This window comes from Sparus aurata, chromosome 1, assembly GCF_900880675.1.
Source record: "Sparus aurata chromosome 1, fSpaAur1.1, whole genome shotgun sequence".
In the NCBI taxonomy this organism is placed as follows: domain Eukaryota; kingdom Metazoa; phylum Chordata; class Actinopteri; order Spariformes; family Sparidae; genus Sparus; species Sparus aurata.
The window spans coordinates 31,704,850-31,729,622 of NC_044187.1; the positions used below are offsets into that span (position 1 = coordinate 31,704,850).

At 47.0% G+C, this 24,773-nt stretch overlaps 1 protein-coding gene across 3 annotated transcripts; it reads left to right on the forward strand.

The window, feature by feature from the left end:
• Positions 1-304: 304 nt before the first annotated feature.
• pcdh10a (protocadherin 10a) lies at positions 305-22,853 on the forward strand. 3 transcript variants are annotated; one of them, XM_030424883.1, is made up of 5 exons: positions 305-3,449; positions 4,631-4,689; positions 5,205-5,311; positions 18,547-18,930; positions 21,023-22,853. In XM_030424883.1, exons 1-5 carry the CDS (start codon positions 903-905, stop codon positions 21,040-21,042), a joined length of 3,117 nt encoding a protein of 1,038 aa, XP_030280743.1. In that variant the 5' UTR covers positions 305-902; the 3' UTR covers positions 21,043-22,853. The 3 variants fall into 3 exon arrangements, with proteins under 3 accessions (XP_030280743.1, XP_030280751.1, XP_030280735.1); XM_030424891.1 differs by having other exon boundaries at positions 18,547-18,707; XM_030424875.1 differs by lacking the exon at positions 21,023-22,853 and having other exon boundaries at positions 18,547-20,813.
• Positions 22,854-24,773: the final 1,920 nt, after the last annotated feature.

Consider the following 24,773-nt stretch of genomic DNA (forward strand, 5'->3'; position numbering starts at 1 on the left):
TGCACACATCCCCGTCGATGCCAACTGTCACCCGCTATTATTCGACTTTCTTAATTCACTGGACGCGTACAAAAAAAGAAAAGAAAAAAAAAACATTTAATTTCCCTGCTACAACTGAGGCTGGGGCCTGGAGAGGAGAGGAGGAGAGAGGAGGAGAGAGGAGCGCAGCGGCACTTAACTGGTTTTGTTGTGAGGGCCCGATGCGCGCTCTGGCTGGCGTCGCGGAGCCCCAATCAGGTGCCATTACACCCGGTGTTTGAGAATACCATTGGCTGGTGGGGAAAGGAGCTGTGCGCAAAACCAACCCCGCTGCTCACACTCGCCTTACAGAAGCCGAGCTGAGAACATCATCCGCTTTGAGCGCTTAGGCGCAGTGATTACATCCTCGCAGAGAGAGATAGAGAGAAAGTCCTGTTATTCGCCAGTCTTTATTCACAAGTTGCATTTGTCGGAGGTTTCCGCGGTGCGTTAACAGGAGGCTTTTTCTTTTTACCTTGTTTTCTTTTTTTCCCCGCTCGTGTGGAATTTCCCGTGCTTTTGTGTGACTTTATGTGAAGAAGGGGCAGTCTGTTCTGTGCACAGGGAGTGTTGGCTATGCGTCCTGGCTCCAGCCCGCAATGTTTGCGCTGACGCCAAAACTCACAGACCGGTGCAGAATTGATTAAAACAGAGGAGCTCGGATCAAATGGCTGTGCTTCTCACAGCTGAAACGACACAATGTCCCAGTGACCCGAGGCAGAGGAGAGGAATTTCGCAGTCGGACAGCCTTGTTGCTGTTTATTTCACTGCCTTTTTACGGACAGAGCTGATGGGAAATGCTCGTTTCTTGTAAGAAAAAGGAATAACACTTTTTTTTTTTTTTCCCCCCCGTCTTGAAGTGCACTTTGTGAGAGGGAGAGGAGATGATCCGGTTAATATTCCTGCTCTCCATCCTGGATGGAGCTGTCTCCCAGCTACACTACTCCGTGCCAGAGGAGCAGGAGCCGGGCTCCGTGGTTGGGAATATCGCAGAGGATTTGGGGCTGGACATTACCAAACTTTCCGCTCGCCGCTTTCAGACGGTGCCTAGTTCACGAACACCTTATCTGGAGGTGAACTTGGAGAACGGTGCGCTCCTGGTGAAGGAGAAAATCGACCGGGAAGAAATCTGTAAGCAGACCATCCCGTGCCTACTGCACCTGGAGGTGTTTCTGGAGAACCCGCTGGAGCTCTTTCGCGTGGAGATCGAGGTGATGGATATCAACGACAATCCGCCCAGCTTTCCCGAGACCGACATTTCCGTGGAGATATCGGAGAGCGCCATCCCCGGGACCCGCTTCCCGGTGGAGAACGCATTCGACCCGGACGTGGGCACGAACGCGCTCAGCACATATGCCATAACGAATAATAACTATTTTTACCTTGACGTGCAGACGCAGAGCGACGGGAACAAGTTCGCGGAGCTGGTGCTGGAGAAGTCGCTGGACAGGGAGCAGCAGGCGGTGCACCGCTACGTGCTGACGGCGGTGGACGGGGGCATCCCGCAGCGGACCGGGACGGCGCTGCTGGTCGTTAAAGTTCTGGACTCGAATGATAACGCGCCCACCTTTGACCAGACTGTGTACTCGGTTAACCTGCGGGAAAACTCGCCCGTGGGCACTCTGGTTATCCAGCTCAACGCCACGGATGTTGACGAGGGACAGAACGGGGAGATAGTTTATTCCTTCAGCAACCACAACGCCCCGCGGATAAAGGACTTATTCAACATCGATGCCAGAACAGGTAGGATAGAGGTGGCGGGTGAGGTGGACTACGAAGAGAGCAGTACGCACCAGATTTACGTCCAGGCGAAAGATCTGGGAGCTAACGCGGTCCCCGCGCACTGCAAAGTGCTGGTCAAACTCGTGGACGTGAACGACAACACACCGGAGATCGGTTTCAGTACTGTGACTGAATCCGTAAGCGAGCAGGACGCCCCGGGCACCGTGATCGCACTTTTCAGCGTCTCGGACCGGGACTCCGGCGAGAACGGACACATGAGCTGCGAGATCTTAGGAGACGTCCCTTTCAAGCTGAAATCCTCTTTTAAAAACTACTACACCATCGTGACGGACGGGCCGCTGGACAGAGAGAACACAGACGCCTACACCATCACCGTGGTGGCCAAAGATAAGGGTCAGCCTTCGCTCGCCACCAGCAAGTCCATTAAAGTGCACGTCTCCGATGAGAATGACAACGCGCCCCGTTTTACGCAGGCGGTTTATGATGTGTATGTGACTGAGAATAATGTGCCCGGTGCTTTCATCCACGCTGTGAGCGCTTTGGACCCTGATGTAGGACAGAACGCTCTTATTACCTACTCCATATTGGAGTGTGACATACAGGGCATGTCCGTGGACACCTATGTGTCCATAAACCAGGACACCGGCTACCTTTACGCGCTGCGCTCTTTTGATTACGAGCAGCTGAAGGAGTTTAGTTTCATGGTCCAGGCTAAAGACTCTGGTGCCGCTGAGCTCTTCTCCAATGCCACTGTAAATGTGATCATAGTCGACCAAAACGACAACGCTCCCACTGTAATAGCCCCCATCGGTAAGAACGGCACAGCCAAAGAGCACCTGCCGCGCTCCGCGGAGCCCGGCTACCTGGTGACCCGCATCGTTGCCATGGATGCGGATGATGGCGAGAACGCACGGCTGTCCTACAGCATCCTGCGGGGCAACGAGATGGGGATGTTCCGCATGGACTGGAGGACAGGAGAGCTGAGGACAGCCCGCAGGATCTCTCCCAAGCGGGACCCGCAGGGCTACTACGACCTGCTGATCGAAGTGAGGGACCACGGGCAGCCCCCTCTGTCCTCCTCGGCCAGTGTGAGCGTGATGTTAGTGGACAGCGTGGTCGAAGGCCGCAGCGGGGATCGCGGCTCGGCCTCCAAGGCGAAGGAGACCTCCCTCGACCTCACCCTCATTCTCATCATCGCCTTGGGCTCCGTGTCCTTCATCTTCCTGCTGGCCATGATCGTGCTGGCCGTGCGCTGCCAAAAGGACAAGAAGCTCAACCTGTACACGTGCCTGCTGGCCGGCGACTGCTGTATGTGCTGCAGCTCGTGCTGCAGCAGGCAGGCCCGCGGCCGGAAGCAGAAGAAGCTGAGCAAATCCGACATCATGTTAGTTCAGAGCACCAACGTGACGTCAGGGGTCGGGCCCGTGGGGCAGGTGCCCGTAGAGGAGTCCGGTGTGGGCGGCGTGGGAGGCGGCTTCGGCTCCCACCACCACCAGAACCAGAACTCCTACTGCTACCAGGTGTGTCTGACACCGGAGTCCGCCAAAACGGATCTGATGTTCCTGAAACCGTGCAGCCCGACCCGCAGCACTGACACGGACCACACCAACCCCTGCGGCGCCATAGTCACGGGTTACAGTGACCAACAACCGGACATCATATCCAACGGCAGTATTCTCTCTAATGAGGTAAGAGAAGGCTGAATCAGCGGTTGTCGCCCACGGCTCCCGCAGAACTCCACATCAGATTGTAATAAATAGTGCACAAAGTGGTTAACCTCATTTTAAGGATCCTCCAGAAATCAGCCGCCGCCTCTGCTTCATGTCAAAGTGTGTTTATCCATGCAGGTCACGCGCAGCAAAAGTCACAGAGAGGATGGAAGGGGCCATCAGATATTGACTCGGCTGTTCTGCTCCGTGGCCTTTAATCATTGTCATGCGTAATGGTGATTGGACGTGTCAATTGGGAAATCTCATGTGGCCTTTTAGTTTTATTCGCGATAGAGCGCTGTCAGATCAACCTTTATGTCGTGCGCAACGGGCTGGTGTTTGGCCAGAAAGTACTGATGTTATCAGTCAATCAGTCAGTCGCATTTCTTTTTTGTAAAATTTCGCGTTTGGAACGCAGTTTTGGCCATTATTCATTTAGTCTATCCGATATATAAATGTATACACACAAGCGCGCACGCGTGCACAGTCTACTTCTCAGTTTTCGAACGTTTGGGTTACCTGTGCGTCAAAAGAAATCCTTAGAAAAATGGTCAGAAACTTCTCCCGGTGAGAGAGAGAGCATCTCTGTGCGTAATGTGATCGTTTGGTTACATCAGCGGGCCCTGCTTCAGCCCTGGAAATGTTAAGTTGGTATTTCTTAGTAAAGGTTATACAATGTTACCAGAAGTAGGGAGAAGAGGAGTGACTAACTTTGCGCACGGCCTTTTTTTTGGGGGGGGGGGCTTTTCTGTTGATTGCAGTGTGGCTGGAGCGCGTCCAGACAGCCAGTCACAGCCTCGCCTTTGCTGCGCGTTAAGTATTCCGCGCACGACCCAGCACGGCAGCACCGTGAACAAAGGTTGTTCAGTTTCAGCATCGGGCGGCTCAATCATTTACGCATTCAATCGCCTCTCCTAACCCACTCTTCCCTTGCTCCCGTCTCCTCTCTCGCCCACTCGCTTCACCAAGTGGATGCGCGCACCGTCGGCGCGCGGCTCCCTCTGACACACTTAACACGTTTGACAGCCAGATGTATGCACACGCGCGCTCAGCCACGATCCTCTCACGTAGCGTAACCCCTTCCTCTTCTGTACTTAATCATGAAGTGTCTTCTGGGCTCTGAATGTGTGTCTCTCTGTGGGTTTTTGTTTTTTTTCCAGACGAAACACCAACGAGCAGAACTCAGCTATCTGGTGGACAGACCAAGACGTGTCAACAGGTAGCGAAGAAAACACGCACACGCACACACACACTATTATTATTAACGATGTGCAATACCTAACTGAGCCACATACCGTCCGCGACCGGAGGACCTATAACAACCAATAGGCCTCGTGGAACCTCAGCCTGTTCACATATCAATAAAATTGAATATTACACCCATCCGTGTGAATCCTGTATATTCCGCATCGTTAATTGTGGCTTTGAGAGGCTACATGGTTCCCAACGTGTCCATAACGTTCATCTTCAATTTGGCATCAGTCCCGTAACTGACAGAGCAGCGCCTATTAAAGCTCTAATGCTGGATTTCATTACATGCCATGTGTAACATCCAATTTAGACTCCTGACGGCCACCGTGACTGTATTAATGTGGTGTTGATTTCTGATTCCCCCCCCCCCTTTTTTTCCTCTCCCCCTCTCTCTGCCCCTCATTGACTCCCACCCTGCTCCTCTCCCTTCGTCTCCCCCACTAACCTCGCGTGTCGATGCTCTCCCCTCTCCCTCTTCCCCAGTTCGGCGTTCCAAGAGGCGGACATCGTCAGCTCCAAAGACAGCGGTCACGGCGACAGCGAGCAGGGCGACAGTGACCACGACGCCACCAACCGGGGTCATTCGGCCGGTGAGTTCTCCCTCCCTCCCTCCCACACACACACACACACACACACACACGCACAGTCCCCCTAATCTGTTTCCATAGTGTGTGTTTGCGGTTGTGAATTTTGATAATGCTGAATTGCTGGTGCGCATCGGTGACTTTTAATTTCCTTAATTTGAGAGTGTGCGGAGGCCCGGGCTCCGGCGCTGCTGGCTGGCTGGCATGAACAGGCCCCAGAGGCGTTGATTGTATTTCACACCCGGGTGAAAAGGAGGAAAGGGGGGAAAAAAAGAAAGAGAAAAAAAAAATAGGAGGGGAATTCTTCTTCCTCTCTGTCTCTGCCTCTCTTCTCTCTCCGCGTCTGTCGCTAAACCCTGCTGCTGCTGCTGCTGCTGCGTCACAGAGCGGTGCTGAAAGGACAGCGACTCGGTGTGAGGGCCCTGTAGCGCTTTAGTGGCACCGATCAATAGGCGCAGTCATCGAAGAGACAAGCTATGGAGGCTAAATTGATATAATGAGATGCATTTCAATCAGCCTCGCAGTCGGCGTAAAGCGCCGCCTTTGTTGGTGAGAGGTTCAGCTGATCGAGCACATTAGCAGCTTGTGCGCTCCGTGGTTCCACCTCCATAACTAAAGGTGACGGTGAGGTGTTTGGAATGAGGGAACGTTCCCCCCCCCCCCCCCCCCTCCCCACCTCGGCGCGCGCACACGCTCGCTTCAGGTTTATTTGCCGGCTCTCGTCTTTCTCCTCCACACTTTACAGCGCGGTGGATTTGTCTTTGACGGGGCGTCGGGCCTTAACATAAGCCTCCCCCTCTTGTTCTCTCTAAAATTCTATTAGGTTAGTACCTGTTTATTGATCAACGTGGAGTCAGACAAAAAGTGGAGCAATACAAAATCTCATTTCATATTGAATTGCCCTTTTCCCTTCTGACGGATTGTTCGGCACGGCTAGCGCAGGGCCCCCCCTGTCTAGACCGGAGCCTGCCAAATATCACACCGGCGCTGGGAATACAAATAAAGCGGGATCGGATAGGTGTTGTTAGGAAGAGTGAGCGGTCCTCCATCAGGATCTGCGGTGTTTGGCGTTACTAATGACGCGGCGGCAGTGAGCGGTCGTGTCACCACCTGCCCCCTCGCTGATGACACGGGGTGCTGAGGTCAGGCTGTGCCAGGCGCGTCACGCAGAACACGGAGAAACACGCTTTCTTCCTGCATCAAGAATGCAGCAAAGCCATGTCGACTTGTCGGCTGTTTTTTTTTTTTTTTTTTTTTTTTTTCAAAAGAGAAGAAGAAAAAAAAAACACTTTTGCAATTCAGAGCAGAGAGAGAGAGAGAGATACAGAGGGAAGAGACGGGATAACAAGGAGTGTAGGTTGCATGAATACGTGATGCGCATTCCAGTCTTTTCACCTCAGACCTGAGTGAGGAATCGGCCCTGACACGGCGCTCCGGCCTGCGAGTGCGCTTCAGAACACGTAATGGCGCACCGACAAGCGCGTCTCCTCAGCTCCGTTTTGGCTCCGAGCTTGCTCGTCAGGCGCTGGCCTGGGAAGGGAGCGCACCAAGTTGGTGCCGTTCTCCGCATTCCACACGAGGGAACCGACGCTTGTTCCGCGTGTTGGATTTAGAGAGGGGGACAGCTTACCACTCCACGGGAGGTAATATCACACGACCGGTGCTTTGGAACGGAGGGACTCTTGTGTTGCGCAAGACGTCTTTAAAGAAAAAAACAAACGAACCCAGAACCCAAACCGCGTGCGCCATTACGCGTGGGCGTAAAGGTATGCCGCTGTTTGATTTGGACGTGTGGGCGGCGTGTGCACGATACCTGTATGTAATCCCGCTCGCGTGTGTGGGAGAGGAATACAAAAAAACCCCCAAAAAAACAAAACAAGGGCTGGGCGATGATGTCTGCGTTGAAAAGGAGTTTTCCTTGGAGACGGCACTCAAGGAAGCTTAAATGAGATTCAGTTGGAGAGGAGAGAGTGGTAGCTGGTGCCTGGCACGCTGCCAGCTGTATATCATCTCTATATAGGCACACCTATTGTTCATCTGCCTCTCTCTCTCTCTCTCTGTCTCTCTCTCTCTCTGTGATTTATTCCCTGTGTAAATATAGGAATTAGAATGCCGCTGCTCATCTAGGTGTGGGTTGCAACACTGTGTTTGTCCACGTTGCTGTGTGCGCTCACCAAGCGAGGGTTTTAAGCTGAGCGCATGTGCTTCGGTTTTTTCATGAAGATGCCATGAAGAGCCACGCTGAGCCAAGGCTATGTATAGACCACGTGTATTTATATGGGTTTCTGCGCACGCACACACACACACACACACACACACACACACACACACACACACATAAACACACACACACACACGCACATATGTTAAGCGAGTGCCAACAGTATACATATTTGCATTCTCTAGTGTGTGTGTGTGTGTGTGTGTGTGTGTGTGTGTGTGTGAGTGAGAGAGAGAGAGAGAGAAAGAGGCGCTCACATATTCTCTTCCAGGGTTTGTGGCGGGGTCTCATCCTTCATTCTGTCTCCCCCACACGTTGGCTCTCCGCAACACTCGGCTGATCAGTAATTCATTTCTAGAACCTTTGCATAGCAATTATCAAAGGAGGGTTAGAGGCATGGTTTCCTCACGGGACGCGCGCCGCCAACCTCTCCAACCACCCTCCCCCCCCCTCTCTCTTTTTTCGGGCGCACCTCGGAATATTTCAAATCAGGGGGAAAAACCATTTCCAGTTGGCATATCATCAACTACACCTGCCGTAGCTTCCCGCTCGGCCGCTCGTCTGACACTTTAGAAAATAAGTCTCCTGACGCGGTTCTAAATCAAAGGGACACTGCCTGTGAGGCTGGGGTATCAGCAGATACCTTTAAAAAAGTGGGCGAATGGATTTTTTTTTTTTCCTTTCCTGAGAGCGGCGCGTCTGGAGTGAGACACCGCTGCGTCAGGAGCCAGGAGCACCACTGACTGACGACCACACCTTTTACCTCCCTCCCTCCCTCCCTCACCCCCACCCCCAGCCCCATCCAACCGAGCTATTTTATTTTAGGCCGCTTGATTCAAATTAGACACTGTTTTCCTCGTTATTTCCCCTCATCTTCCTAATAGGAGGTGGCAGCGAGAGTGAGCGAGCAAAACAAAAACGGTGACAGATAAGAGAGGATAGAATATTCATCAGCGGGGGAAAAAAAAAGAGAAAAAAAAAAAAAGTGACATCTGAGGATCCTTCGATCAGCCGCGGAAGGCTGCGTGACGGCTGGGACGACTGGAAATGATGATCGTCATGACGTTTGTTTTGGTGAGAACAACAGCCGTGACAAATGGGACAATTAAATCACTGCGGCGACGGTGTATTAGATGGCTGATTATGAATTAGTGGCGGGCACCGTGTTGCCGTTTGCCATGTCAGGGAGCTGTCAGAGGGAATTTAGCGTACGTGGTTTTGAGACACCCTCCCCTCAGGCCCCGGATACTGACGAGACAAGGGAGAACATGAAGAAGGTCTCAGGTTTGTCCTTCAAAAGCCCACAAAAATGAAAGGAACGGAGGGACCTCACCTCAAAAGGCTGAATGTTCGCAAAAGACAATAACTTTGCTCGCACGGCGATGAAATAACAGACGAAACTAAACTAGAAAGCGTAAAGAGAGGTCACTCCACAGAAAACCCTTTCAGTCGAGTAAACATCTTCGGCTCAGCAGTCAAGAGCGATTTTGCGAGACTAAGGCTGCAGCTAACAATAATTTTCATCATCAATTTGCTTATCATGTGTCAGAACACAGGGGGAGAAAAAAAAAAAACGGAAAACAAATGCTTCCCAGAGTCGGAAGTGATGTGTCAAAATTGCTCGTTTTATCCCGAAAAAAAAAAACCCAAAACTGCGCAAACCCACAGATTTCTCAGTTCCGCCATCAAGAAAGGACAAAACAAAGAAACGGCGAATCGCGAGAGAGGCAAATGTCATTCAATCAGCAGTAATGAGACCAGAACACTTCCTCTAACGGGGGGGCTGACATAGTTAAAATGCACGACAAGTAAGCTGCACTCAGGCCTCTGGAACTCATTTGTCGGCATTAACATAAACAAGGGAAAAGTATCTCAGTGTGACATGAGACAGTACAATTCTATTATGGCTAATAGGATAAATAAAACTAAAACCAAAAAAACCACAGCCTCGTTAAAAAGAAAAATCAATTTGCATTGCAACAGGTGGAGATGTCGCCACTTCTGAGCCGACTGGCTCGTTGGATATCGACAGCAGTCACGGCAGAGAAAAAGGGGGAGGATCAATCGGTTTGATTCACTAATTGACCTGACCGCTTCCAGTCTTTTCTGGCGCTCTGCATGTAGAAAACGTAGCTTTTTGTATAACTCGGTGAAGGTGGAGGGAGTGCGTTCACTTCAGCGCACTCACACACGAATTACAATACACGTGTAATGTAATGATTACCAATATGCGTCTTGTCGAGTGTCGAGATGAATGTGTTCTCGGTATGAATAGGCTGCGCTCTCTCTATGAACTGAATGGGCCTGAGTGTTTCCAGCCCTGAAAAGGATGAAAAGGGGGACACAAGCCTCCTTCACTCTCTGTGAGAACCCGTATGAATACACCTCAAATCTGCCGAAAAACACAAGATGGAAATACGAAAAAGATGTATTGTCACGGCCTCAAAGAGGGGCCTTGGATATGTATTCCTGAAGTTGAACTTCAGGCGGTAAGACGAGCTCCTGGGAGTTCTAAACATGCTTTGTCCGCGATGAGTAACACACATATCATCGTTCCTTCCCAGAGAGTGTCAGTGTGCATCTGCTCCCTCCATGCCATACTTCCCACAGCGACAACAACAAAAACAACACGAAATAGGCTATCATGTCAAGATCTGTGACTGGTAGAGACCGATAGAGAACATAAACAACATCACTTTTTGAATTTGCATCACGTAAGTACACAAGAGAGCATGCTACTGACAATGGATTTCCACTTTTCGTGCACTTCCTTGCTGGGATTGATGGACGCTGCAGCGCGTTTATATAAGCCCGGCAGTGCAAGACACTACTACGACTACAAAACTTACAGGTTTTAATCAAACACCCTCATCGGCCAAATGTTAGACGCTGAATAAGGGCCGCTTCTCTTCAGGTGCCAGATGATGTTATGGTGCCACAAATGCGACTGAGAAATTGTTGTTGGGTGAACGGGAGCTTCCCTGCTGCCATCCAGACTGCACTAACTTCCTTCTAAACTCAGGGTTACAGCCGAAGATAAGCCAGTAACAACATAACAGCAGCGCTCACCCTGAAAGCATTCACCAACAAAATATCGTATATATCAATCACACATGTCTCTTAAATTACTTTGAGGCCACTGAGCTAGCGTCTAGTAAGCTAATGATGCTAGTGCTCGTTAGCTGCCTTACTTTCTGACATTAATAACTTAATGAACATCCAAACACTGCATCACAAATGAGAATAATCTTCACATGAATGTCTAAAGCTCTTCTCTTACATGCAAATGCAGCAAAAAGGCAGTTTCTGGATGACATATGCTGTTTTATGTTTTACGACCGAGCTAACCTCCTTCTAAACCAGTTGTAACTCGCACAAGCCACTACTGACACCACAGAACGAACACAGATATGTCCCCTGACACGAAGCATTTTAAACAGAAACAGCGTGTTTCAAATTAAGAGAAAGCCGGATGGGAAATGGAACATTAGCTACTTAGCAACTCGATCTGTGGGCGCTCGATCTATTGCAACCAGCTAGCTAACCAAAGAGCAAAGAGGAGAGGGGGTGGGACATAAAAGGGCTCAAGTGTTCTCATGCGCAACAAAATTGACTCACTCCACCTTTATTTTGGTCATATTAATGTGCTTGTCTTGAAGAAAGTTGCTAATACAGTTTTGGTAAACCTAGCTAGCCTGTTAGCTTTCCCAACCCCTCTGACTCTGTTGCAGTGTCAGTGTATGAAGGGGCACTATGCAGTTTTGGAGGAGAAATTCAAACTTTGAATATTTAGAAAATTAAAAAGGTAATGATACAAATTCAGATATTATTTTCTTATCACATTGTGCATTTTTCCCATAGCGGAATGAACAAGCTGTTCCCAGAGGAAAATAAGGCCCCCACAACACTGTTTGAAGCTAGAAAAGGTGGCAGGGTCCGCCACATATAGACACAGTGAAACAGTATGCAATTGTGCTGTCCTTTAAGGTGTAGTCGGTTTATTCAGTCATCTTCTGAAGAGGGTTTCAATATTTAGTATGTTAAGGCATAAAAGAGTCAGTCAATGAAGACCTTTCTCTTCTGATTACAATTTTTTTAACCTAAAACTGCATGGTGCGCATTTTAACTGAGGGAAATGACGGCAAAAATGAAGAAAATAATACCTGAGTTGTGATAAACCAGAACCACCCTGAGCCAAGATGGTGCAGTAAGGAGGTCTCAGTGGTCCAGTCTGTTTCGTCTGAGTCATAGTCTAGGCCAGCCTTTCTGTAATAGCTCGTTGCATTTTAAGAGTAACGCAAGGCGTGCAAACCGGAGATCAATAATCAGTGGTCATCCAGACCCTTTGTTCTAACAATATCTAAGGAGCCATATTAATCAAACGGACACCGTCAGGGCAGGCGGCCATCCGGGCTCTCCCTCCCCGGCCCGGCTGACACGTAACAAACATCGAAAAATGGTAGCTGTTTCTAAGAGACTCAGGGCAATTTCTCTGTCTGTCATTACTGGATGTGGCGGGAAACCACCTCGCTCTACTTTAGCCCCTGTGAGGTCTCCGGTTTACTCATCGCAGCCCTCGCCGGCCAACTCGTGTAGCGGAGCCATGCTGCTCCCCTGCCGTCCTGAGCTGCTGTCCAAATATTGACGTTTCGTGTGTCTGCATTCTCTCCGGAACAGGGGAGGACAAGATAAAAAACAGAGGTATGGATAGAAGACACCCTCCACCTGGGGCACGGGGAGTGTTGTTGTTTTTTTTTTTTGAGAGAGCGAGAGAGAGAGAGAGAGAGAGAGAGACGGGCAGAGAGGATTAAATGTTAGAGAAAATAACAAGAGACAGAAAAAGACACACAGAGGGACTAATAGAGATGGAGGGAGGGGGAGACAGACTGTCGGGGAGGGAAACGACTGCGGATAGATACCCGGCAAAAGTGATTTCGAAACGCGGGGCTTGTGTTTTCCCAGGATTTGTTTTCCCCTCATTTCCCCGCTCCCAGTTGCTGGATGTATGTCAGGCAGCGCAATTAGTCAAATCACAGCGACGTGGGATTTCGGAAACACTCTGAGATGTAATGAAGAAAAAAGAAGCAGCAGCAAAAAAAAAAACAAAAAAAAAAACTGAACAGACGTGCTGATTGCTTATTAGCAAGTAGATTGTGTTTGCATTGTGTTGCGTTGCTTACATCTCCCCCATGTGTGTGTGTGCTTGTGTGAGCGAGCGTTTGCATGGGGGTGTGTGTGTGTGTGTGTGTGTGTGTGTGTTCTTCCTGCCTAGATGAGGTCACGATGAGAGATAGGGCTGCTGGCAGGGCCTGTCATTGCCAGTCACTGTTTTGGTTGTTGTTTTGCTTCCCGCCCGAGGAAGAAAAGGTGCTTCACGGGGAATCAACAGCCACTGGGCGTCATGTGGTGTCATGGCCTGTCTGTCTGTTTACTTGTGTACATTTACATATCTTTGCGCGCCGAGAGAGGAGTATTTTTAAGGGCGGAGTGTGTGTTTGCAAACATACGTGTTGATGTCGCTGTTTTTTTTTTTTTTCTTTTAAAGAGGGAGCCGGCAGGCAGAAAAAAAACGAAATAATAAAAAAAATAAAAAATAAATAAAAATCACTGAGTCGTTCGGAGGCTGGTGACAGGAGTTCCTCCGCGCCTGACGTACGGTAAACAGTGACTGCTGCAGACTATATTTTGCGAATCATATCCCCAGCACAATGGGCCTGCTTAATAACATACAGACATGCGTGCAATAAGGAGCAACCCGAGGTTCCCCTTAATCCTCTGACATTAAAACTGTATCTTTATCTTTATGCACGTCTGTGCGCTTCCTGCACACTTGCACTCATGTTCCGGGTTTTTGCACCTGTGCCTAAATCTCTCCGCATGCAGGAGCTTATGCATCAAGGCTTTGTCTGCGCAACGGCACCGAGTTGATTGGAGGGCCGTGGGGTCAGCACCCCTATGTGTCCGAGGAGGAAGTTAATTTGCCAAAAGTCCATTAAAAGGCTAAAGGCTAACTGCAAGGTGGGAATTAGCAGAAACGCCGGGATTTAAGCGCCCCCCCAACCTCTTAAAGACAGACATAAATAAACATTAGTTCCTGGGTTGAATCGGAGGGCAAATGCAAGCCAACGCCACTCAGAATCCGCATTAGCATTCCCATAGATCTTCCGGAGTAGCTTCCCCGCTCTGCGCTTTTTCTGAGATCGCTCCTTTTTTAGTTTCTCCAACTCCTCTGGAGCGCAGAGCTGCCCTTGACCCGCGAGCAACATGTGCAAGGAGGTGAAGGAAACAAACGAACCCCCTTTGGCTGCAGAAGCACAGGCCGGTGCCGGTTCCGTGGAACAGACGCATTCAGAAAAACCTGCCGAATCAAACGCGATATGTAAAAAAATAAAATACAAAGAAAGCAGCTGTCAGCTCTGGTATGCAGCTATCTGCCCTCGATGCCTCTTCCTCTGCAGTTTTACTTAAGTAAATAACCCAGAACAGTGTTGGAGCCCGTTGCAGGCTCCGTGTGTCCCACAGGAAAGCAAGATTTAGCCGTTAATCCTCGGTTTATTTAATTAAGTCTATGAAAGTTTAATCATAGTTTTACATCCCAGAGTTTTCGTACATTATATACATTCATTCTTATTCATTATTAAACTGGGATCGGCTCCAGCCCCACACAGATAGTTAGATAAGAGGGGGAGATAGGCTGGAAACAATTCCTCTTTTGGTTAAAGTGCATGAAAAAAAAGCCAACGTTTAATTGGAGACTTTTCACTTCGGGTGCTTTAATCAAATTCCTCAGCCTCTCTGTGTGACCCCTCTCTCGCCTCCGTCTGCGATCGCCCAGGTCCCCCCCCCCCCCCCCCCCCCGTCCCCCCGTCCCCCCCTCGTCTTTTTTCTGGCCATTGCTCTTTCCATCTGCGATTGCCCAGGTCTCCCCTCTCCCTCCTTATGGTTCCCGCAGTCTTGCTGCTACTCCTGCCTGCTGTCTCTGTCTGTGAAATCTGTGACTTCCCCCTGTCTGTTTGGCCCCTCACTGTCCCCTGTCTGCGAGCCCTCGTGGCTCCTCCGGCTCTCTGGCCATGGCGCGGCCTCTGTTGCCTGTCTCGCTCCCCGTGAGGCCTGAATTAGCAACACGATCGGATCCACACAATGCGCACGAACGCAGGAATAGACTCGGGCACGGCGCTGGCTCCTCAGACGATGTGTTGACAGCGCTGTGGCTAATAATGAGCTGTGTAATATTTACATTGCACCGGATATAATTTTACCGCCAATCGTAAATATGTTTTGATGCAATGTCAGGTTAGCTGTTCTGCCACTGAATCATATTTAGACAGCTTTTTTAATATGTGCGGTCTTTGATTGGCCAAGATGAACACTTTGCCTTGTCATTTTTCCGCCTGTCTTCCTTCCTTTCGTTTCTATGATGTCGAGTTTCAAGCGTTGATTTTTTTGTTTTGTTGCAGAAGATGGTTGGGCACGACGAGGACGAAAACAAACTAAACTGCTGCTTTTATTCATTTCATTTGAAGGCGCGCTATGTGGTTTTGATGACGAGATATCAATCAGACGAGAGAGATCCACGTCGACCGAACTAGCTTAATTTCGTACTGTTTTACTTTGTTTACATGTGGCGGACCCTGCCACCTCTGTGGCTTCAGGCAGTGTTCTTGGGACCTTATTTTCCTCTGATGACAGCTTGTTTATTCACTTATGGAAAAGATAGATGATAAAGTAACATCTGAGTTTGTATCATTACCTCATTAATGTTGTGAGCATTGAACGTCTGACTTTGGATTTCTTCTCCAAAAAAACGAGTAGTGCCCCTTTAATCAACCCTAGGGGTGTGCCAAAATATCGATACTATGATATATCGCGATATTTCGTCTTGAGGTACGTTATCGATACACTGGTGCCAAATATCGATATTTAAAAATGTAAAAAAAAAAAAAAAAAAAAAAAAAAAAAATATATATATATATATATATATATATATATTTTTTTTTTTTTTTTTTTTTTTTCGGCCCACCACCGCAACCCCTCTTCGGAGGACAGCTTTATCTTTATCCAAACATAGGTATACAACCAAATAAAATTAAAAAAATGGTTTACGTAGCTCTGAAACCCACACATATAGATATTTAATGATAGTTGTAGTCAGTGTGTGTGTTAAGAAGAGACACTGTGCAATATACTCTTTGTTTACTTGGCTGTCATTCATGTGAAATTGATTGACAATGTTTTGTAATTCCTGTGAAATGGATTCAGTGCAGTCAATAAATTCTGAATTTTTTCAGTGACACAGATATCGTGATGTATCGTGGATGAAATTTCTTGCAATATATCGATTATCGCAGAATCGCTGTATCGTGATATTATCGTTATCGTGGGCAAAATATCGTGATAGTATCGTATCGCGAGGTACCTGGTGATACCCAGCCCTAATCAACCCCCTCTTCTGCTGCAAACTAAACTAATGCAGTTATACTCATTAATCAATCTACTTCCTCTTTCCGCTGATGGTTAAAGCTAAATTTAAGTTATATTGAAGACATTATGATGAAATTGGAATAGCACACTTTCAGTATTAACGGCAGCATAACACAAAAAGACCAAAAAGTGCGACGTACAGCTCTGCTGTTCTGATCCTGCTTCAAATTATATTGAGTTTTTCTTGATGGAGGTGATACATGGCAGTGTGCGTCTGTGTTCCATGAGCACTGTCGGCGCCTAATTGCTGACTGATGCTCTACTCAACAGGCTTTTAAGAGAATATTAACAGTAACAGTGAAACACACTTTATGTGATTTTTTTTTTAGTTCTTCTTATTTGAGAAAACCGGCAGAGCCTAAGACTCTATTTTGCAGCCCTCACTTGTGTCTGAAGGTGTTGATGTAGCCTGAGGGGCAAAACCCAGGACAAAGAGCACCTGCTGTAGCTGACACTGAGCTTGTTGCTGTGCGCTGTAACAGCTGAACTCAGTGTGTATGGGTGTATCAACGTTCTAATCGACTCCTCATCTGGACTGCAGTGACTGGACAGAAGGGACGCTTTTTCCAACGTTTTTCAAAAATCAAGCTGAGAGAACGAGAATGAGCAAGACATTTCTTTTTTGTTTCTTCGTCCAGATATATAAATCACACCCTTTCCTGGTTGTCACGAGAAGACCGGCGACGATAATGTTTCCAAACACACCGCTTTGTATTCATTTCTTCCACTGTTTTTTTAAATTTTCGTCTCAGACTTAAATTGGCGTCACGTTGCAGAAACATGTCTGAAAATGCGCGGACCAGTAGAGCAGCGGCGTTCCTGTCTGACAGAACAAACAAAAACAAAAAGTGAAAAGCTCTTGACAACGGCCGCCGCCGCCGCTTTTCGTGACTGGTGACGCCTTTTACTCCGCGCTCGCCTCTTTCTGGCTGTCGGTGGAGATAATCCATAATCTGTGACAGGCTGGTGTTTCGAGATTTAGTCTCTTTCCTTCCAGGTGCAGGTAAAGTTGAACGCAAACGGAGCATCTGATATTATGACAGATGCTATTAAAGTTTTATACGACTTCACTTGCGTGGTCGTATTGATCAATTCTGATTATAAAAAGGTGGTGTAAAGTCTTCTCCCCCCCCCCCACACACACACACACACACATCTCGAAGATTATTCCTCTGTGTTTGTCCACTCCGCACAGTCTTATCTCCCTCTGCAGCCTAATACCTATAGGCGAGCATGCTTACGTTGCATTGTTTTTGTGTGTCTGCTTTTAGTAATAGATGAACAGTGGCATTATCAGTTGAATGGATCGGTAGAATAGATTTGTGTAAGTGGACCCTTTGATCCGACCCCCCCCTCCTCCTCCCTCCCTCCTCAGCCACGGGGAAAGACAGATTTTCTGCTCTCTTTGTTTCTCTATCTCTCTCCCTTTTTTTTTCCTCGTGCCTGTTTCCTTATTTATCCTCCTCCTCATAAAACGCTCGTCTTCTGCTTTGATCCCGCCATTTCGACGCTTCCCCGCACCCTCCTGTTTCCTTTTTTTTTTCTCCTTTTTTTTTTTTGGGGGGGGGGGAGTTTGACTCGGGAACTGGCAAACCTACAAATCCGATCTGCGCGCCGAGGGGGGAGAATGGCTGCGGAGTCTCATTACGATGATGAGAGTCATCATAGTATCATAGTTCACGTCTCTTTCTTCCTTTCTCTTCCCTTTTTTATAATGTCGCTGGTACTCTTCTCTCCCCCTCGCTCTCCTCTCTTTATTCTCTTCTAAGAGAGTGTAATTAACATAACTGGTACCTCTTTCATGCCGGCCATGTGTGTGTGTGTGTGTGTGTGTGTGTTATTCTATTATATCATTTCAGATGTTAATTTAATCTTTTTTTTTATGTTGATGTTTTGTTTTTTGGCAGCAGCTCTCTCTGTCAATTACGCACTCCGTCGGTTTGTTTAGGGATGATTGACATTAGAGCGTGATTACACACACACACACACACACACACACACACGGCCGAGAATTTGTTGGTTTTTGTGGCGCGTTTCTTAAGATAATTGTCGTTTTTTTTTTTTTCCTTTGCGCGGGGATGATGGAATATGGATTCGCAGTTTGTCTCTTGGTGTTTGGGAATCAATTGTGAGTCTGAGGATGTTGACGTGGAGAGGGGGTGAAATGTTTTCGCAACACCACATCACTTTGATTGCACATTTCATTCGGAATGAATGAGGTGAGGAGGAAAACAAACAATTCGCTTCATCAATGTTGGCCTTGTCTGTTTGATGAATGGCTTTTGCTGCACTTTTTCTGCTCGCGACATTGGCAAATGATTGCTAACTTATGTTCTCTCTTCTGGTCCCTTTCTCTCATCTCCACCTCCATCTCGCCTTTTTCCGCTCCTCGCCTCTCCTCTCATGCTCTGTCTTTTTCTTTTTTGTTTATTTCCTTTTACTTATCTCTGTAATCTTCCATCCACATTTCCCACCCTTCCATCTCCCCCCCCTCGCCTCATCTCCGCTTTCTGTCCCTCCATCTGTATCCTCTCCTCAGGCGCTGATCTGTTCTCCAACTGCACGGAGGAGTGCAAAGCCCTGGGCCACTCCGACCGCTGCTGGATGCCGTCCTTCGTGCCGTCCGACGGGCGCCAGGGGCCGGACTACCGCAGCAACCTGCACGTCCCCGGCATGGACGCCACGCTGCCCGACACTGAGGTACCCTCCTCCGTCAACCTCTCCGAGCAACTCACCATGACCTCGTCCACCGCCTCGTCCAGCGATAGGTCATTCTCCACCTTTGGCAAGGACGGTCAGAGGTCACAGTCACACCACAGCCTTCACCATCACCTCCATCAGCAACAGCAGCAGTACAGCTCCAGCACGCTAGAGAGGAAAGAGTATGATAGGGGGACCCTACCGTACAAACCCACCTTTCTCTGTGAGTATCAGTATGAAAGTTCCCTGGGACCCTACGACTTCGGTCTGGTCCAGCACAGATACTAAAGGAGGGGGACCATGAATCTGCCTCTCGATTCTGATCTGGACTTTTTATGTTGTTCATCAACTTTCTTTTTTATTTCTTCAATTTTGAAGGAGTTTTTTCTTAGAGAGATACGACTTTTAAGTTTTGTTGAACTGTTCATTTTTTATTTTGTAACTTATCGTTTCTTTTGTCAGATGTTAAGAATGTCCTATCATTGCTAACTCCCCCTTCTCCAAAACCCACCTTGACAAATTCAATCTAACCCCACCCTAACCCCAAATAATGTCTGTAAACATGTGATTATATTATTACAAAATAAACGAACATTTTTTGAATTGGACTCGTGTTAAACTGCTGTGGCCCCTTTTTCTTTCTTTTTTTCCCTTTTCTCTAAATTTCCCCCTCGGAATTCTTTCCAATCTGATGCTCATACAAGTAAAGGTCACCGACACAAGCACACTCTCTAATCCCGACATCTTCACACACCCACCATCCAAAGCTGTTCGAAGTTTAAAACATGATTTTGAGTGTACGGACAGGGAACACAAGGTAGTTGTAAAGGACATCTTTTTTTTTTTCCTCCATTCGCTCAACAACTGAGTTTTGCTCGAGCGCGATGACTTCCCTACTGAATATCTCCAAAGGTGAAACACACAACCCACGCTCGCTTCCTTCTTCACAAGGATTGAGGTCCATTTTGTTCTAAAAAGGATGTCTCGAGTATCTATACTCGCCTGCCTGCGGATCAATACCTGACATAAAGAAGGGTGGGTGAGGTGGGTTTCTCAACCCCAAGGTCAAGATTCTGCGCTTGGAAAAAAAAAAAAGTCACGTGCACAAGTTTGTGCGCAGGAAAAAAGGAGGGAAACTATTACACCACGGGGAGGGCTTAAATTTGGAGGAATGAAACATATTGATGTCCAATGGAATAAAATTGAGCTCCCAGCTTGTAAAGAAGCAGAATCAGATCCTTTAGAGGAGGACGGCAGGACACTTCTGGCAGCTTTGAATTGCTTTCCGAGCTCCACATTACATGAATATTCTATTAGCTCTTAGGGTAGAGAATGGATTCGATATACACATTCAGTAGAGAAGTCATTTCCAGTCAAGTCACCACCATGTTAACCACCATCCACCATGATACTGCATGCTGACTGTGGGCCGTCTCTGCAGGTAAAAGACGAGCGCCGTAACCTGCTTTGTTGTTTTTTGTTTTTTCTTCCCCCCCACTCCCTCTTGTTTGCGAGTTAGCGAACAGGACCCAGGCAATCTTTCTCTCGCACATCACGTCTGTGAGAAAAAAAAAATAATTTGTATTTAGCCTTTAGGTGCTCGAGCCTTCTTTTGCTCCAAATATAGCTGCCTGCGCGTCTGCTCATCTCGTTTGCCTCGCAGGGTTGGGATAAATGCACTCCGTATTCGCTCGGTCCAAAAACTCACAACTTCATTATATTTCATTTGACTTTTTTTTTTTTTTTTTTTTTGATTTACGATTTCACCCGTTCTCCCCGGTCTGTTGAAATAAATTGACCCCGCGCCGCCACGGCAAAAAGGTTTTGTTGTTCATCAGTCTGTAAAAAATATGAGAATAGTCCCAGAGGCTGACGCTCTATTAACCAATAGGCATCATGTTCTACTTTTAAAAATAGCAGCACATGCTACTACTGGCTTCGGCGAGGCTCTGATCACCAGGGTTGCCTTGACAAAGGGTTCGTAAATGTTTAATGATCCATTTATAGATAATTAATGAAGCAATTAGTGCTGTGTGTATTTTATATGCATGCACTATATACCCACCAAATTTTTAACATTTATCTTTGCTGATGGACGTGTTTTTTTTCTTTTTTTTTTTCTTTTACCCAATTCCCAAATTAGCTTTACCATTACACTGCGACGACCAGCCTCTAGGGTATATAAATAACTTCACACGGAGTCCTTTGTGGCACGTATCCTTCAAGAGACGGTATTTCGAGCCGCTTGTGTCGCTTAAAAGTCTCAGGGGAGGGGGTGCCGCTTGTCTTAACGAGTGTGTTCTCTGTCTTTGCAGCCCGCAAAAGGATTTGCTAGCTCGTTCCACGTGGACCTGTCGGAGACAGCGTGAATTTCTGTACTAGACCACCAACACTGATGCTAGAGACAGCGAAAAATAAAACTAAACAAACGGCAACCTGGACAACTGCAACCTTGGCTAAGCTTCATTATCTCGGGTGGCGAACTGTAACAAAGCCTTGGCGGTGGTCGCCGGGGGAGGAGAGGAGAGATAAATACTGAGTAGCTGTAAACCTCTAGATATGTGAGGAGCAATCCAAGGCCTTATTCCTCTCAGCAGGACTGAGACCGAGGCCCGCAACGCTCGACATGTGGTGAAAATTATAAAGTCATCAGCAGCAGACAAGAGGAGAGGAACCGAAACGGACAGAGGAATACAAAACAAGAAGAAGAAGAAGAAGGAGAAGAAGAGGGACCGATCAACTCACAGAGGTGTTTTTTTTTTGTTTTGTTTTGTTTTTTTTTCGGTTATTTCTTTGGACCGAGGAGTTAGCCTCTAGAGATCTGTGTGTGCCTGTTTACATGAAGAAAAAAAAAAACAACAAAAAAAAAACTAATGTTTCTGTACAAACTTCAACCAATGTCACACGGAACCCTTTAGCTATTTCTATGGTCACCACTAAGCCAACTGTACAGAGACTGTTTGGGGGGAAAAAAGCAAGGAGGCTGAGCGAGAGACAGACAATTAGACAGACAGCAAGCGAGAAAGAGAGCGAGCAGGTGTTGTACAGGTCTTAACAAGACGCAGAAAAAAAAAGGATAAGGGGGACAAGCAGAGATGATGTGCAGTACTATAAATTCTGTATCTCCGGTTTTTTGACTTGACTGTCTTTATATAACTTCTCTTTTTTGTTTCTGTTGTTCTTTCTGTGTGGTTAAAGTGTGCAGACTCTAACGTAATCCAACATACCGTTACGGACAGGAACACGCGGTCCGGAGAACGGGTTCAGTCCTCTTTCGAGGTTAGCCACTTCAGGAAGGAGGGTTTTTTTTTTTTTTTTTTTTTTTTTTTTTTTAACAGACCCATGCACTGGAAAAAAGGAGACTAAAACAATCCACATGTCCAGTCTATACCACGATAAAAAATATCACAAATGAATGTTCTCATTTCGAAACTAGCGACTAACAGGTTCTCGAGCTCCTTCCTGAGCTGACTGCGGAGAAAGTGAAATGACCCTTTTACCAGGATGTGGTTCCCTCGACGCCATTGGCCTATACATAAACAATCAGACACACTCAGTGGTTTTTATCATGTGTGCAAAGTGTTTACTGTGCTATTTTAAAAGCTTATAAATGAATATAAATCTATATATATAACTATATATATATATATACAATATACTTTTTTCTGAAAACTGTGTAACCATTGGTTAGTTTCTACACCTCACAATGTCATTCAACCTAATAATACCAAGTGCTACAAAATCAAGACTTGTATCGATCAAAGCGAGGAGGAGGAGCGCTCCAGCGTGGAAAAAGCAAACCCCTCTCACACCAACCAAGGATTAAGTTGATGTTCTTATTTGATTGTTACTTTTCACAGTTTACAGACGCTGGGCCTTGTTGTGTGTAGCGAAGACACCAGTTGAGTTGTTTTGGCCTGTTGTGTATTTTTACTAGCAGAATATGTGTTCATGTACAGGAAGGGGGACTATCACAATTAGGCTAGATATCAAAGGTTTTACAATCATACGGGAGAGACACACACAGACAATACATGGTGAGATGCGCACACACACACACACACACACACACACACACACACACACATGCGCACACACGTACACACAGGTCAAGTGGTGATAAATAAACAGTGTCATTGAAATTCACTAATGTGTGTTTTGTTGCGTTCACTTGGGAAAAAGTATCACGTAACTGATCTGTAAACAAGGCCTACGGTGGCTCAGTGAGGCGGCACTGATGCTGCGTTCCAGATAATTCGGAGCCTGAAAGGTGCAACATGTAAGAAATTATCAACAGACTGTGAATAACAGTTACGATGTTACGACATCTGTATTGTGTTGCAGAGCATAAGCATGCTAACAGGCTAGCACTGTCCTGGTCCAAAGCCCCTGAGCTAATGGTGTGAGCACAGACGCTTCCCCTGTGCTCCGAGCTCCCAGTCCTGACTGCTAGCTGCAAGGCTAACTGAGCCAAATAGCTACAATTACCAGCACTTGGCACTCAGTCAATTCTTACATACTACACCCATGAACATTTCCAGCCTCCTACTAGAAAAAGTACATTGCTACTTAAAGCTGGAATTCCAGTTTCTGACGTCACCCATATGCAGCACCAATCAGAAGGGAGTTGGTTTCCATTGTGCAAGACAGTATTTGTATAAGCCTTGTGAATGGAATATTAAGATATGTTTCCAAGCGTAAAAATACAGAAGAACAATATGTATGATGGCATCTAATACCTACCTCATGTGTCGTTTCCCCCCTCTTTTTCATGTATATATGTGAGGAGGCTACAGAAAGTTATCTTGTGTCTGCACTTACCAAGGAGACTTTATTTAGTTATATTTTTTTGTTCATATTTGGTGTCTTGCATCTGGTATGCTCGGAGGTTTGAAGTTGCATCTGGGAAATTCCCACCTCAGACATTGACTGGAACGCAGTCCAGTGCTAACATCAGTATGCTGACATGCTCACGAGGATAATGCTAATATGTATGCTAAGCAGGTCTAACATTTACCGTCTTAGTTAAGTGTGTGAGCCTGCATACATTTGCCAATTAGCGGTGATCATTACAGGTGAAAGGTTCATTCATTTGTAATTTTAAGACAGCGGTTTTGTAAAATGAAACTGAGTTTGACCCCTCTATGCTACGGAATAGAAAAACAAACTTACGTTTTATAAAATGGAGTGTGGAGGATGAACTGAGGAGTCTATTAGCCTGATAATTGAAGCTGCTCTGTAGCCTGATGATATAGCAGCGAATACTTCTGTATCGCTTGCCAGATGGCTGCAGGGTGTGGCTGGTGGAGGGTGGTGTCTGTTAGATGATGCTGATTAGATGGATTCCAATGATGTTCTCCGCGGTTTAATTCACCCTGCAAGAACCAGTTTGTGATGTTTCCAGTCGGGAGGCTTTATATTGCTCCTCTGTAAAACTTAGTGGGGGAATTGGCTCTGGAATTTAGGCTACAGGTTTCCCAAGTAACCATAACCTTTTCTGTGCTTTTATACTATTTTAGATGAATGTGATTGGTTCCCTGTGATGTTGATTCCAAGAAACCTAAAACTGTTCACCTGCGCCACCTTAGCTCCGGTGATTTAGACAGGGGTGTGTGTAGTAGAAGGCCTGCAGCTGAGGCTTTTGCAGGCACAGTTGAGACATCTTAAAGAAAAAACAAATTTGGACCCCGTGGTGGTGCCAGTGGAAAAGTCAGACGATCACAAAGGCATTCACATTCCTCATCTGGGTCACATGGATGTCTGTACAAATTTGTGTGCCAATCCATCAAGTACTTTTGGAGATATTACACTGGATAGGAGAAAGCTTTGATCCGCTCTCGCTGAAGGGAAAAGTCAAGGGATCACCAAAGTCAGAGGGATTCATTCTTTGGGGACATTGAGTGTCTGTTCAAAAGTTTAAAGCAATCCAACCAATTGTTGTCGAGATATTTCAGTGTGGACTAAAGAGGAGGACTGACTAACTGCCCAACAGACTGACACTTCCATCCCCAGAGCCATGTCGCTTGCATAGCTAAAAATAATTTAATAAACTTGGACGAAAGAGAG